The sequence below is a fragment of the Phaethon lepturus genome, unplaced genomic scaffold, assembly GCF_000687285.1.
Source record: "Phaethon lepturus isolate BGI_N335 unplaced genomic scaffold, ASM68728v1 scaffold26911, whole genome shotgun sequence".
NCBI classification, from domain to species: Eukaryota; Metazoa; Chordata; class Aves; order Phaethontiformes; family Phaethontidae; genus Phaethon; species Phaethon lepturus.
In genome coordinates, this window is record NW_010515971.1 from 30319 (window position 1) to 44047 (window position 13729).

The 13729-nt window shown below is 35.5% G+C and overlaps 1 protein-coding gene across 1 annotated transcript in view; it reads left to right on the plus strand.

Annotated features, from left to right (window-relative positions):
- Window positions 1–13729, plus strand: part of PRKCZ (protein kinase C, zeta) — a 64699-nt gene that overhangs the window by 29435 nt on the left and 21535 nt on the right. The window contains exons 6-10 of the mRNA XM_010295940.1: window positions 2488–2619; window positions 3850–3931; window positions 4644–4693; window positions 6703–6891; window positions 9909–10006. Coding sequence (XP_010294242.1) covers window positions 2488–2619; window positions 3850–3931; window positions 4644–4693; window positions 6703–6891; window positions 9909–10006 — 551 coding nt within the window. The remainder of the gene's footprint in view (window positions 1–2487; window positions 2620–3849; window positions 3932–4643; window positions 4694–6702; window positions 6892–9908; window positions 10007–13729) is intronic.

A 13729-nucleotide genomic window follows, 5' to 3' on the forward strand; every position in this document is an offset into this window, starting at 1 on the left:
TAAGAATCTGACTTAATCCACATAAGCAAGGGAATATAGCTTTAAGGCTGAGACTCCTCCTTCAGTTATCCCATTATGCCTAAGTATTGCAGCATATATACAAAATGTAGTATACATTTCTGGGAATTCCATACAAAACTGAATACAGTGAGGTGAGTTAACTTTTTGATTCAGCAGTAACAATTTTTTTAAATGAAACTAGCATTTTTTTCTTCCCATCCTGAAACTGCATTGAAAGAAGGAAAAGCCCCTTAAAACTCAGTATCTTATCACTAGATCTGTGAAAAATGTTACATATCTGAATAACATGTATTTGTATAATGTGGTGTACCAACTCAATTTTTTTAATTTATAGTATGAAACACATACACTTTTTTGTGCTTATTTGCTACATAGTTAAAACGTACTTCTTTGAAATGTTGCGAATGCAAACTGTCACATTAATAATACATAATATTATAGATAATGATATTTTAATTGAAATCAGGCAAATAGTGAGTATACGCATACAGATTTTGAAACCTCATTAGTATGCCCATTTGTGAACAATCCTAAACAAGACTACTTTGTTATAACTGTCTGTATACAAATGAAATCGTATAAAGCCATAACACAAACCATGTCCAACTGAAGTTAGTAATAAAGTTGACGTGAACTGTAAAATGAGATATTAAAATGTATAAATTGATAATAAATTATGGTCATATGTGTGTGTTACTGAATTAGATACCAAATTTTAACGTTGACTGAATTTTTAAGGCTAGAATACTACCTTATGAATTCATTCATAATATTGAATATTACCTTAAGAATTCATTCCTTTTTGAAAATAACCTTTTAAAACTTTTTCCGGTAATTCAGGTAAATGAACACATGCAAGGATCTAAACTGTAATCTTATTGACCGTGGTATAACGGTTAACTCTTACTGCTGTGTTTGTATGCACTTTGGAGAGCTAGAGAGGGATACCTGTGTTATTGAAGGAATTTGGGAGCTGCCCCTACATCCCCCCTTTTTTTTTTTTCCTCTTGCTTCCCTGCATCTGACTGAAGTAAATGAGATTTATTTTCTTGTATGTAGTTTCCAGGGCCTAAGACATTTTATTTAGTCTTAATATTATTGCTGCCAAAACTATACAAGAGTGGGAAGTCTGATGGACCAGGAATTTTGAAAGAAGTGACTATAAATGTCCAAGGCTTCCTCTCTTATTAGGCAGTATGTTTTTTTTATTTCCCCCCCTCCCCCAAAATGTAGTTGGGGTTTCTCCTCATCAAAGAGGACTCGATGTATAGATGAATGGGATGTAGTTAAGTTTTGTTTTCTGCAACTATCAAAGCATAAGAAGGGCAATACAGAAAACCTTTTTTAAAACGATCCATTCTTTGATCTATTTTTTAAATCTTTTTTCCTAATACTGCTAGTAATAAGGGTTTATGGTAGCTTTAATACTTTTGGGCAGGACACCGTGTGTGATTCATTAGTCTGAGGATCTGAATAACCGCACTCTAACTTGCAGTTTGCCGAGAGGAACAGACTTTCACTGTTTTGTGGCTTTGGGACAGTTGCAGAGTTCTGTGTAAGCCTGAAATGGGGGATTAGTGCAGGACTTCATGTGCAGCTTGCAGAATGATAGGCAATGTCTTAGCCTGTTACGGTAATTACTGGAGAAAATTTGCAGATCTGGAATAATGAATAAGTCTTCTGTTGGCAACCTGTGCACTGTGTAGAGGGATAACTGAGACTAGGTGACTTCTTGGCATGTAAGAATCTGAGATTGCTATTTGGCACTTTGGGTGAAGTGAATAAAATGACCATAGCACACATACACTGGAAAATTTATTTAAAGACCTGCCCTGTCAAAGTCAGCGGTAGAATGTCTGGCCTCCTAATTTGCCCTCATTTTGATTATTCAGCTGCCATTTTGTTGCATGTATAAAAAAAGGCCATGTATTTTTTATATTAAATAGTGCAACCAGTAGAGGTTTTATATCAGACTTGATAGATAAGAGTTCTAATTATGCAAAGTTTCTGCTGATGTTCTACCACTGCTGAAGTATATAGGTGCAGATATAGAACGCTATTCGTACTTGGAACTTGTCTCTAACATTTTGTGCCAGTGTTCTCCAAAGCAGTTTGGGTGCTTTTTATGCATAATTGTGTAGTATAAATTCCTGTCAATTTTGGGTAACCTATTTCAGAACAATATACACTTATTGTCTAAGAATGATTTGCTAATGTTAGTCTGTAATGTGTTCTGTGTGCTTGAGATACTGGTTTTCTTAACACTCATTAAAAAAGGACTGCATGTAGCTGAATTCTAAGTATGAAGTGTAACATTCAGTTATTCGGGAAACTCCAGATGTTCTAGAAGAATTATTATTGAATATCTATTAGGAGGTGACTAGGGTGGATTCTTGCTGCTGGGTAACTACTCACCTACAGAAAGAAATTGATAATTGAATTTATAATATGCATTCTGGCTTTTAGAGAGCGTATTGTGGCCAGTGCAGTGAAAGGATATGGGGTCTCGGAAGGCAAGGCTACAAGTGTATCAACTGCAAACTGTTGGTCCATAAACGTTGTCATATACTTGTTCCACTGACCTGCAAAAGGCATATGGTAAGTTCGCATTCTGTATCAGGCTAAGATGCTTCATTGTGTCCTGTGTTGATAGATGTGCATCCGAAGTACTTAAATGCTGCGCATGGTTGTAGGTTTGTGACGCTTGGTGGCATTTGGTGTTCAGCTTCTGAAATATCTATGGAGGATAAGCCTTTGGACTGTGAGCAGTAGGGACAAAGTGAGAAAAGAAAACTTGTGGTGTGGTTTAAGTGTGAGCAAGTTTTGAGTTTTTCTCCAGTAGACATATTGTATTTTACAGCTAGATAAAGAATTGCCACTGACAATCTTTGTGTTGTTCCTTTTAGCCTGTGGGAATGTTTTAAGAACTAAGGCATTTGTGTGTTTTTTGCACTACTGCTTGCAAAAAGGCTTTGTTGCTTTCATGTTCTTGCCATCTCAGTTTCTCCAGTACTGTTCTCATCCTCTCCATTTTGTTCATGTATTCCACTGGCAATGCTAGTGTCTTTCCTAGGCTTTAACCATTAATCTGTATCCCTGAATTTTAGCCCTTCCTCAGGGAGAGATGAGCCCTTCCTCATTGCAGACTATAACCAGTATCTCACTGGTGGTTGCATTGTGTTTTTTCTAACTCAAAAGTTTAACCAGTATTTTTCTTTATTGGTATTGCATGTGACTTGACATTACTAGTTTCTTTGCCAACTTATTTATGCATGTTGCTATACCTACTGCAACGGTCCTACATGTCTCATTGTGAGTTGTGAATGAGACCAGTGTCCAAACGTACTATAAAACTATTTGGTATTGTGATCTTTACCAATTTATGCAACACCCTTGCATAATGAGTAACAATTCCTGGTTTTTAAACAGAAAAGGAATATGCTAGTGCTCTAAATTGAGTGTGTAACATCATGCTGAAGTGTTTACTGTCTTGCAGTTCCATGTGAAACAGACTCAGAAGTCTTAAAGTTAAAGTTTGAACTTGGCAATAAAATATGCTAATCTTACTTTTAGAAGAGAGCTAGGTGTCTGTTGTAGTTGTGGAGAATGGTTGACATAGCATTTAGGCTTTTGGTAGGCTGACTTCTACAATGCATTACAAAATGTTAATATTTGGAAATACTTTTTACAAAATCCAGTTTTTATTCTGGAAGATACAAATGTAAGGTTCTCATTGTATTGTATTACATGGCAAGACATACTCGCTTAAAAGGGACTGCATAAACCAATTTTCTTTTTTCCCCCTATACAACCTATGTATTTTGCAAGGATTCGGTCATGCCTTCCCAGGAACCTCAGTTAGATCATAAAAATGATGAAGTTGACCTCCCTTCAGAAGAAACTGATGGAAGTGAGTACTTTCTTCTTAAGTTGGCATTCATGTGTTACCCCACTTGAAGGCCCAGTTTCCAGTCTACCTGTTTGGGTTTTTTTAAAGTTTACTTTGGATTAGCTCTAGTTTAGTCCCATGGACAAAATGCTTGTTAGGGACTCAATTACAGGAAATGTACTCGGGAAACATATCGTCTGGTTTGGTTTAGTCCTCAATTCATTTGCTCTGAAACCATTCCAGAATGTGAAGTTAAGCATGGAGCAACTGGCAACAACAGATTTACTTTTTAAAAGAAACAGAAAACATGCACTTCGGATCCAGACTATGGTGTTAATACAAGTGCACCCTCAGACTTCAAGTATTTCTTAATTTTGTGCAAATTGGAGTAATCTTCCTAGGTTAATATTTTTGATGGTTTAACCTGTCTTGTTTTAAGGACCCATTTATCATACCCATTCTCCAAAATTACTCTGACCTTTGTCAGATACTATTATGAACTCAAAGGTTCACTGATGAATTTCTTACTATCTCACAGTTGGTTGTTTCTGCAGTGCCCTTAGGATCTGCTGTCAGGATTACAGTAATAAGTGGAAAAATTTGATCAAGTGTCCCATAATATTTAAAGCAAACTGTTGACCCTAAGCTACTAAATCATCTTTCAATGTATCAGTTTTTTAAATTATTTCTAATGAAGGCCTTAACCACACTACTTGTTTGTTTTCTTTTCCAGTTCCCTACATTCCTTCAAACCGTAAACACGACATTAAAGATGACTCTGAGGTATGTTTTAGAAATATTTTTGTAATTCATATTTACACATTCTTAATCACACAACTTTTTATAAAATAGTTTATTATTTGTCGTATTTTTTTCTACTACCTTTAAAAAAAAAAAATAGTCTGGGGTTTTCTTTCTGAAAACAGGTGGGGTTTTTTTAAAGCATTGTTGTTGGATTTTTCAGGTTTCCTCTGTATACAGCTCTTGTTATCCCAATCATGATGTGAGAGAGACTTTTTTTTTCTTTTTCGCCCCTCCATTCATGTTGGAACAAGAGTAATTTAGCAGAGGGTTTGACTTTATTGGTCCTTGCAACAAATGGTGGCTTTGACATTGTTTTGTTTGCTCTCTGTAATGGATGTATACCCTTTATCACCCTCAGGCTACCTCTGCAGGCTATCATTATGAAAGTTGGTTCAGTCTGATAATACATTAACTGTCCAGCTCTGAGATGTTTTATATAAATAATATCTAACAATTTATAGACAGCTCCTGTGGAAATACAAGTAGAATAACATACACTTAAACTCTCTTTTTTTCCATCTCTTTTGTAGATGGTCTAACACTATCTCTGCATGCCAAGAATGTTCTTCCCTTAAAGCAGTTTAAAAAATCCCAATACACTTTAAGGGCTTCAAGTAATTTCTTTTAAAATGCTTCTGGCATATTTAAAATAAATAGCATGCACTCTGCAGAATACTAGCAGTTAGTTTATCCCACTCTTAACAAGCCTGCACCTTTTTTCCTCTACCTCCATTACAATACTTGTCACTACGATTATTTCACACTTGAGTAGTCCTGTTCTCGGTTAAGTGACTGCCTTATTTTCATTCACGTATCTTTAGATTTTTATATCAAACTCAGCAATGGAAGGGTATAAATTTAAAACACGTCAGAGACTTTTTTTAATTGCTATCTAGAATTGCTGACTTGGACTGTGATTAGTGCTCAGATAGATACTGTTTGTGTTAAAAATTTAGTAGGTGCTGTTTGCTCAACTGTCCTGAATTATGCTGCTCTGATTTTCCCACCTTGCTTTTGAGCTTTACTAAAATAATTTAAGGTATTCTACAGTGAGGAAGTGGCATTCTGGTAGCTTTGTTGACTAGAATCTTTAAGCTCAGAGCAATCTCTTCTAATAGCAGTCAATCCTAGATCAAGATTCTTTATATAAATACTTTCCATAGTTCAGCAGAATGCTGATCTGTCTACAAGTACAGTAGTGTGAGGTCAGATAAAAATAGGCCGCAGAAGTATGTCCAAGCATTGTATATATTGGTAAAACATGAAATGTCAAAGTACATGCTGCATTTGTCTAGTTCAACTGCTTGATCTTCAGTCTTACATACTCACATCTAATTTAGCAAACAGTCAAGACAAAATTTGTCTTTTAAATAATTAATTTTAAAATAACATTCTTTGTAGTGGAATATTTTCTGCAAGTTCTCGCATTTCAGAAATTGTCATCCACTTCTGTATGTTCCCAGGTACCTATTAGAAATCCACATTTTCATTAAAACTGTAGTGAACTTGTTAGACAGCTGTTGGCTAAACTCAAACCAAGACAGGTATGGTCTTTAGCAAATTATTGTTTCCTTATCTGTCTTCTTTCCAGACAGCTTTTTTAAATTTGTACTAAAATATCTGTCAGAATATGAAAGATGGTCTTCCGTTAAGTGCAAAAGATAATTCTACATGGCCTGTGCTTGAAGAATTAGAATGAAACCTCATTTCTCAAGGCATTGCTTTCTATTTTCTGGTCGGCATAGTTAAATGATTCATTGAATGAACGGCTGCCTTGAAAAACACAGTACTTTTAGTAAGAGCAAAACCAATACCAACCAAACATTTCTAAACAAATGTGTTAGAATTGGCCATTCGAATCTGTGTGCCAGTGACAATGACAAGCAAACTCAGCAAATTCTGTCCAGTGGTTTTGGGACCTCTTTGCTTTAATAGTTACTTGTTATGAAAAAATCTTCTGTTTCCAACATCTGTTTCTTTTTATACAGGATATCAAACCAGTCATTGATGGAATGGATGGAATTAAGATTTCTCAGGGGCTTGGACTACAGGACTTCGATTTAATCAGAGTTATCGGACGTGGAAGTTATGCCAAAGTTCTTTTAGTTCGGTTAAAAAAGAATGATCAAATTTATGCTATGAAAGTAGTGAAAAAAGAATTGGTCCATGATGATGAGGTAAAAGTCTGTGTTAATTGCATTGCATTACATATCGTAAAAACTTTAATATGCTTTAACAAACATCCAACTTAAGAAAACAGCGAAGACTTTAGGCAACATTTCTGTGATGGAAGTTTTACTGACATTTGAACTAATTTGTTATCAACTACAATGAAGCACCAAGATTAAATCTGAGAGAAGTGTCCCTTATTTTAATAACAATTAACAATTTATTAATAGTCTTAGTAGAATGCATGTGAAAAATACTCCAACCTGGATGTGCTAATATGTAAGTAATGAGATAGCTAGGGTAGAATTTGGGCACTTAATTTTAGAAGAAAACAAAGGTGTTTTCTAAGGCAAATGAATGTAGCTGTTTGCAAAGTATTGTCTGTATTTCAAAATAGGAGCTGGAACTGTTCTTACAGTCACAGTTACAGAGCTTATGTGCAGGTGACACGGTACTCTGGAATATTTTTTCCATGGGTTTAAAAAACCTCATGCTGCTACCATTTGAGGTCACTATGGTTTCAGTGGCTTTTAAAAAAAATTCTGTCTGCCGCAGAAATCAGTGCTGCATTTATCGATTATTTTCAAAGTCCTGTTGAAATTTTTTTAACACAGGATCTCAAATGCACAAGTTGGGGGGGGGGGAGGGGGCAGGGAGGAAACAGCCCAACCCTTCATCTTTTTCCTATAATATTCACACTTCTTGAAAGGTATAGATTTTATATCCATTCTGGTTTTTTCGTAAATGTGATGAGCCAGTCACAGCAAGCAAGGCAGATTTGAACCACCTACAATGCTGTTAGACTGGAACCTGCTGTGTTAAGTAATGGAACAGGGGATGGGGAACTGGAATGCATGTGGTCAGACCACAGCTGATAAAACAGCTGAGACACCTGACAGAGTAAGTGTTGTGAGGCTACCAGCTTTATTGGAACGCTGCGGCGTGACATGCTTGTGCAGGAGTTGCAGTGTATAAGATGGGGCACGCAACGTATGATGCCATTAAATACTTGAACAGTAAAGTAGTACTGTGTCATCCCTTCTGGGTGGATTCCCAAACTGTAAAAAAACTAAGGAAAAAGAGAGATGGACAATCAGTCTCACCTGGTAGGGAATTTCTTATATAGCTGTTCTTACAATATAAAGTGAATTTTTCAAATAGAGTGTAATTTTTAGGCTGATGATGTTATATTAATTTTATGCTGTTAGGAAAACTGGATTTTGTGAAAGTAGGATGTTGGAAAAAACCAAACCACATTGTTTTAAGTACTACTTGTGTTGGTAGTTTCAATCAGTTTCTATGGCTGCCATTTTTTGTCATTACTCTAGAGGCTAGGGTTGGGAGAGTAAGGTTGTAAAGTTCTTCTAAAATACTTTGGCTTGGTCATATATTTGACTTCTCTTTTTATGACCAAAGATTAAACTGTGTAGTTTATTTACTGTTTCTTTTTTAACACGTGTTTTTCCAAGAAGGTAGAAGCTAAAGAGCAGTATTATTTAATGAATTAAGTAGTTGTGACTGAGAATCGGAGGGTAGATGAGAAAAGTCTTTCTTGAATAGTGGATATCATACATAATTACATAGGAAGATTGAGCTAAGTGGTTTTTCTTTTGTATAAAATAAGCTGTATAATGACGTTCTGGGAATTGATAGGAAATTCACTGAATTCTGTGAATGCATGAGATATTGCAAGTAATGGACATTTCGCCTAGTAAGTGTTTCATGGATAAAGAAAATGAATTATGTAGCAAGTATCAATATGTTTTAAATCAACTAGTGCTCTCCAGGTAATGGTTCCTATTGGAGAGAAGTAAAGGTAGTTTTTCTAAATGAGATTGGAGCAAATCAAATATCTGGGCTTCTGCTATTACATTTTTCTAAGCTTGATCTTGTTAACAGTAGTGCACTAGTATAATACTAATGTACTGGTACACAAGTACAATACTGAATGGGTAACTCCAAAGACTCTTAAAGAGAAGCTCATTCAGTAAAACCAAAAAGAAGAGGACATGCTTATTGTTTGATTCAAAATTGTATTTTTTGGCTCATGTTTGGACCAAGGTTTAACCTTCCAAGGTGGTGTTTCTTCGGGTGTGTCTGAACACAGAACCGAACAGATTTATTTATTGATGGTGACATTTCGTGATTTCCTTTGAGACTTTAGTTTCACTACCTATCCTTGACAGGAAGCCCTGGTTTCTCAGTATCTGTCTTGGTTGTCTTCAGATTGGTTGGAAAGTGGAAATGGAGAATTTTTGGAACAATTATATTTCTAGTTTGTTGGCAGGGTACTGAGTGTTTGCAGGGTGGAACGTGATCTGTGTATTGGCGTGAAGAGTGAGTATCTACTGCTAAAACCAGTTGTCCATCAGGTTTAAATTCTATATGGCCATATGAAAAATGATTGAATGCTTTGGTATGGATCTGAATTTTGCAGTACTACGCTAGTATAATTCAAATTTTGGTAGATTTTTATTATATGGTATTGCACTGGGTATTCAGGACTTCTCCTTGTTGAAGTATTAAAGGTAGTCTGTGATACTTTCAAGAATTATTTTGGTTGGACAAGCTAATTGGGGTTTGATAGTTTCATTGAATTAATTTTGAGTTTCAGATGAGCAAATGAAGTTCAGTTTATTTGAACCTTTCAAAAACTGGAGATTCACATTGCTTGTGTTACTGGCATGAGTTGCTTCAGCAGCCTTAGGATCATTTATCTAAGATAATTGAGTTTATTTTTATGAACCAGTACGAACAATGTATCAAATATTGCAGATGTATGATATTTTTAAATGGCTTAAATTTTGTGCAGACCCTTCTAAATGGTTAAGAAACTTCTGAATATGTAATTGAATTACAATGTCTTATAACTTCCTCCAGATTTTAGGGGGTTTTGTCTTTCTGAAGAACGTATGTAACGATGACGGTATATGTAAGGGAGCATAGATGTTCACAATTTCTTTTCTGGGAATACCCACAGTGGTTATCCAGCAGGAGTTCTGATTGTTCAATTACTCTATTTCAGGATATTGATTGGGTACAGACAGAGAAACATGTGTTTGAACAGGCATCCAGTAACCCATTCCTAGTTGGTTTACATTCATGCTTTCAAACAACAAGTCGGTAAGAAAGATCTGAAATTATTTTGTTTTGAAAATCTTGATCATTGTACTAACTGCTTCTCATAAAGCAAACATAACCACTGCTATCACATAGCCAGAAACTTTTTTGGAAGGAAGCATCAGTATTTGTCAGGGGTTCACTAAAACAACGAAGCCCGTTCTAGCAGGGTACCTTAGCCGGTGTGGTGTGGAGAGAAAGACAAGGTTTTCCAGGTCCAGATCCGAAGAGAGATAATGAATGAGAACAGGGAGGAACTGTGCGTTGTCTTCCTGAGCACAGGCCATGCGGCTTCAGGAATAGGAGGATGGCATCGGGGTAAAACAGCTTTGTAAGAGATCGTTTATAATACCCGATTCTACTGTGGAGGGCTGAATCAGTTCTCAGAGGGCCAAACTGTAGTTCTCTGTTCCTCAAAATAGCGTAAGAGTTGGGCTGCTCAGTAATAACAGTTTCTTAAAAATAACTTAAAAACCTACATGAGGTATTTTTGATCTATATGAGGCTTATGAGCCCTTAGCACATATTGAAGAAGTATGTGATTTAATTTGAAAAAGTGTTCAATAAACTCTTAGCTACTTTGAAATACTAACTTTTTGTCCTTGTGTGCACAATCCAAAGTGGATTATCTGCTGTTTATTTTGCAATTGGAATATGAAGAAAATCAAGAACGTTTATGCCCATACATGCTTATGTATGTCACTGGGGAATTTGGATGTGTGGGGTTTTTGTGGTTTGGTTTTGTTTTTTGGTTTTTTTTTTTTTGATAGGCACCTGTTTACTGTTATGCTTTTATAATGCCTAGTGCCATGTGTATCATAATTAAAAGATAAAAGTAATTTTATGAGGATTACTTGAATGGCATGCAGGGTAGTATACAAATGGTTTTAAGAAGTTTTCATGGATTATCTAGTCATTTATCCTTAAGAATAATCACCTGTTTGTTCCAATGTGTATTATCAATTTTTAAAATATGGAGCCATGCACTGTACCATTTCTTCAGTCCCCAAACTTTCAACCCCTTAATGGCTGGGGTCATAGGAAATAGCATTTTCTTAGCAGGAAAAACACAGCTGAGATAAAGGAATTAAAGAAGCTGTATGAAGAGTTTTCTGAAGGTACATGGACTAGGGAATATTTTGGAGCAGGGAGAAAGAATGATCTTCAAAGGTGACTAAGGATTTGACCAAAATAAATTTGCAAACAAATAAAAGCTCTTTAGACAACTAACAAACTGTTGTGAAAGGCCCTTTAAGTTAAACCAACATTCACAAACACCTTCTCACCAAACACTAAGTAGTATTGAAGATCTAATATAAAAATTCAAGTGGTTGGGCAGGGTGAAGTATTGAGAATGATATTTCTTGCATTGGAAACAAGAAAAAGGCTGAATTCAGCAATGGAAAGATCCTTTGCAAGCCACTGTGGTAGTTAACACTGTGGTGTTACAAAGGATCAGAAGCAGGAGGAGCAGAAATAGAAAAAAATACGCTGAACACAGTCAAAGCTTTCTGTATTCTTGTTGTATCTTTTGTAGTCCTGTTATTCCAGGCTAGGTTCTCCTTGCAGTGAAACTATAGTTTGATGTTTATAACTTCAGCCATTTGCCATGGGTATAGCCATAATGTCATGAATTCACAATTTGGTTATAGCTATAATGTTATAAAATCACAATTATAACTTCATTACAGGAACAGAGGGAAGCACGGAACTGATCTCAAGTAAATAAATTCATCAACATCAGATTGTGTGAACTGGCCCAAAGAAAACAAGTTGTAATATGAGAGCAGTTTGTGTGTAGGTGTACTAACAGGGAGGGGAAGAGTTCCAAGGGACATGTTCTTTCTCTTAAATATAATTTTAAATAAATTCTTAAGATAAAATAAATGTGTCCTTGAACAGATGCTAATTGATCCTAAATGTAGTTGTTTGCATTGTTTCAGATACTAGTGATGCTTGTTTTATTATCGTAATAAAATATGTGCCTTGGTCTTGCCCAGAATTGCCAGATAAGTATCTTCCAAGGATGGCAACAATCTGAAACCTGCATCCTGCAAAACCATTGATGTTTGAGTAAATCCTTCTAAAAACAGCAAGGGCTAGCAGTATTCAGAGAGTTATGTGCTTGAATGTGACTTGACACAAGGAACTTTAATTTGCAGGTTCTGAATGGGGATAAAGCATTGGAAGCTTCTAAATAGGATAGGAAAGTTGGAAGCATAAAATATCAGGAATGCTGTAATAAAATACTTGTGGCATTGTTATATATTTGTTTATTGTTTATCTAATTTTAGTTTAGTGTTTATATTCTTATGGGGAGGCCACTGACAGACTTGCAAGCTGGGTTAAGTTTTTAACAGTTTAAGTGTTTTAAATGAAGAATGTTTTTCAAAGGGGGAAAAAACCAAACCAACCTTCTTTAATTGTTACCAGTTAGAATTGTTGGAGAGATTGGAGCATGTGTTTTCCAAATGGAATGTTTTCTAGTGTGTGGATATATGGAAATGAGTTTTCAACTCATGGAAAATTAGGTGTATGAGGAAATACTGCCTCCTGGGACAGCTGCAACCTTCATAAGAAACTCTTTCTCAGCATGTTTCTGTCCCTGACCTTGGCAGCACTGCCTGGATCATATTTTCCCAAGGACGAAACCTTTAATGCAAACTGTAATAGAAGTCTTTTTATATGGCTGATTCCACTTATATTTTTTCCCCTACTGACTTGTCTCTTGTTTGTTTTGAGAAGACTGCTTCAAAAACTTGTTCTACAGAGGAGCTAATAAGCCTTGATGCTGCAGCCTTTCTGTGTCCAGATCTTCCATTTAGTGAATATGTTATGTAGAGCGTAAAAGTGGGTCCATTACACTTTCTTTTAATTCACCTTTTTCTACAGATAAAGGTCTTGCAAAGTCAAGGGAGGGTAGGATTTCATTATCTGTCCTGCTAGCTCACCCAATTTAGTTTTCATCTCTCATAATGGACATCTTTTAATTGAGTCTTTCAGTCTTCAAATTCTTTAGTTGGTTTTATTTGTATAGATAAACTGAGAACTTTTTTTCCTCCTTCTAGGAATGACAGTATGTTTCTTAACAGTGTATCAGGAAGAGTGCAGTGATGGTCATAGGGTTTAATAGAAATAGTTTTGTATGTGTATATTAATAATATGCTAGATTGTGTAACTTGGGAAAAATATTATTGTGCCATATGCTATTTGGATAAAACTTACTTTTTTTTGAAGGTAAATTTGGGTTACGTCCCTCTAAGTGAATCTTCTGTCATCTTGCTTTCAGTAGATCTGTTTGAGTTTTTCAGGAACTGAACCAGCACAAACAGCAAGCTTCATAGTTGTATATTTAATTAATATCACAAATCCTACAAAACATACTGATTTCTGTAATATTGCCAGATACTTATTAATTATTGTTAATGAGGAAGTAATTTTTAAAAGATTATGTCCTTTTAGTGGCAAAAGTATATAAAAAAATACAATTGAGAATTTTCAGACTTTGCCCATGCAGAAACCTTGTTGGCTTAGATCTATGTAAAGTACACTTCATCCACAAAGCTGATCAGATTTGGTGCTGCAGGTTGACTATGAACAAAGAAGAATATTTAGTCAAGTAGGATGAAAACTGAATAATTATTACATCCGGGTATATCTGTGTCAGATTACCAATTCATTACCCTTTAATAAGAAAGGTTTCAATTTAAATTGATGCATCTTTTA